Source organism: Heteronotia binoei, chromosome 2, assembly GCF_032191835.1.
Source record: "Heteronotia binoei isolate CCM8104 ecotype False Entrance Well chromosome 2, APGP_CSIRO_Hbin_v1, whole genome shotgun sequence".
NCBI classification, from domain to species: domain Eukaryota; kingdom Metazoa; phylum Chordata; class Lepidosauria; order Squamata; family Gekkonidae; genus Heteronotia; species Heteronotia binoei.
Genome location: NC_083224.1, coordinates 194528304 through 194530495, shown reverse-complemented (window position 1 = coordinate 194530495; position 2192 = coordinate 194528304). Strand labels below are relative to the sequence as shown.

General features: G+C 72.1%; 1 protein-coding gene across 1 annotated transcript in view; it reads right to left on the bottom strand.

Moving 5' to 3' along the window:
• Positions 1 to 1457, bottom strand: part of ONECUT3 (one cut homeobox 3) — a 51555-nt gene extending 50098 nt beyond the window's left edge. Inside the window, 5 exon segments of the mRNA XM_060233437.1 lie at positions 387 to 666; positions 702 to 866; positions 868 to 1252; positions 1254 to 1339; positions 1377 to 1457. Coding sequence (XP_060089420.1) covers positions 387 to 666; positions 702 to 866; positions 868 to 1252; positions 1254 to 1339; positions 1377 to 1457 — 997 coding nt within the window.
• Between the last annotated feature and the right edge of the window lie 735 nt (positions 1458 to 2192).

Genomic DNA, 2192 nt, shown 5'->3' with positions numbered 1-2192 from the left:
TGGATCTCCTTTCTTCCCCCCGCGGCGACGGGGCAGCCGAACGTGCGGAAAGAACAGCCTGGCCAAATCGTCGCCTTGGGCCCGTGGAGACCCCGCGGCCGTCCCCAACCCTGTAGGACCCCGCGGAGGTCCCCAACCCCGGATGGCGCGTCCAGGCTCATTCTGACCCCCACCCCCCTCACGCCAGCCCCAACCCTTCCCTCTGGACGCCCCCTTCCCTCCCCCTTTCCCCCTTCCCTCCAGAGTTGCGCTTCGTGGAAGCCAAGCCGCGCCAAGCGTTGCGCCCTAGCCCCTCGCCCTCCCAGACCCAACAAAGCCGCCTCTTTCTCCCGCGGGGGCGGAGGGTGGGGGGGTGGGATCGTCCGCCCGCTGCCCTCCTTTCCTACCTGCCAGCCTCAGCGCCGACATACGCTGGAACTCGGGCTCCTGCAGCCATTTCCACATCCTGCGGAAGGTCTCCCGGCCGGACTTGAGCTTGCTCCAGGGCTTGGGGTTGCGCAGCAGGTCGGAGAGGGTGCCCTGCGAGCGGCACAGGATCCGCTGGGCGAAGATGGCCTGCGGGATGCTATAGCGCTTCAGCTCGGCCGTGATGCGCTGCGCCACCTCCTTGGTGTTGATCTCCTCCACCTGGCCCGAGCCCCCCGCAGGCCCTCCGGACGCCGCGCCCTGCTCTCCCGCTCGCCCAGCAGGGCGCCGTTGGCCTGGCCGTGGGGATGGCCGTGGGGGTGCATGCCGTTGAGGGCGGGCATCATGCCCGAGGCCGGGCCGGCCAAGCCGCGGGCTAGGTGCTCCTCGCCGCGGGAGAGCATGTGGGTCTCGAAGCCGTTGGGGGAGAGGAGCTTGTCGCCGGCCAGGTGCCCCCCCGGGGCCGTAGGGAGCGAGGGTCTGGGGGCTGTTGTGCAGCGAGCCGAGGCCGTTGGAGAGGGGCGAGAGGGGCTGCCCCATGGCCGGCATCTCCTTGGGGTAGTGGCCGTAGAGGTTGCCCATGGAGGCGGCCAGGCTGCGCTCCTCGCGCATGAGGGCGAAGCTGCCGCTGACGTTGCCCGAAAGCCGCTGGTGCGGGTGGTGGTGATGGTGGTGGTGGTGGTGGTGGGCGTGCGGGTGGTGGAATTTCTCCGAGACGGTGGAGATAGGCGGCAGGTGCTGGAGCGGGGTCAGCGTCGTGTAGGTGCTCATCCCGGACGGCGACTCGCAGGCCATGCTCATGGCGGGGTGCAGGGCCCCCCCCCAGGCTGTGCTCCGGCCGGTAGTCGCCCGCCCCGTCCAGGATGGAAGCCATGCTGGAGACCATCGCCGGCCGGCCGTGCGAGGAGACCAGGTTGCGGTGCGCCGAGGGCGGGGGAGGCGGGGGCGGCGGCGGGGGCGGCGGGGGGCGGCTGGCGGGCGTGCGCCCCCGCGGGGCTCAGCAGCTCGCCGGCTTGGTGCAGGTTGGCCAGCCCGTCGAGGTTCAGCTCCATCGCGCGCTCGCTCGCCCCCCCCCCCTCCGGCCAAGCGATCTGCGCGCCCCCCCCCCCCTTGCTGCTGCTGCTGGATCTCCGCCTTCGCTCCTCCTTCCTCCTCCTCCTTCCCCCGCCGCCACCGGCGCCTTAGTCCAGCTGGGCCGGCCATTTCAGGAGAGCTCCATGCGGCGCGCAGGGCTCCGAGAGTGGCGAGGCGGCGGGGTTGGGGGCGCCCTCGCCTCGCCTCGCCTCGCCTGGCCGCGGCTCTCGCCTTCCGCTCCGGCTGCCTGGCTTCTGGGCTCGCCTCCTCCTCCGCCGACGTCCGCGCCGGCTGCGAATCGCGGCTCTGCCTAGCAGCGCTGCCTCCCTCGCTCGCCTTGACGTCACGCCTCCCGGGCCCCGGTTGGCCTCCCCCCCTCCCCCCGGCACACACACGCGAGCGCGCGCGCGCGCGCGCACACGCACACAAACACACACCCCCGCTCCCGGAGCAGAAAGAGGCAGGTTCAACCTCGCCCGGAGCCCATCTGCCCACCTGGCGCGCCCCCGCCTGTCTCTTGGAGCGCGCGCGCCCCCGAGCCTTCCTCTCTCTGCCCCCCCCCCCCCGCCTCCCTCAAGCAAGCGTCGAGGATTCCTCCTCCCGGTTCCTGCACACCCAGGGGGAGCCGGGGGGAGCGGGGGAGGGAGAGCGAGAGCGAGGGGAAACTGCGATCTAAAATCAATCGCGGCTGGAGGTTGAGCGAGAAAGTCTGG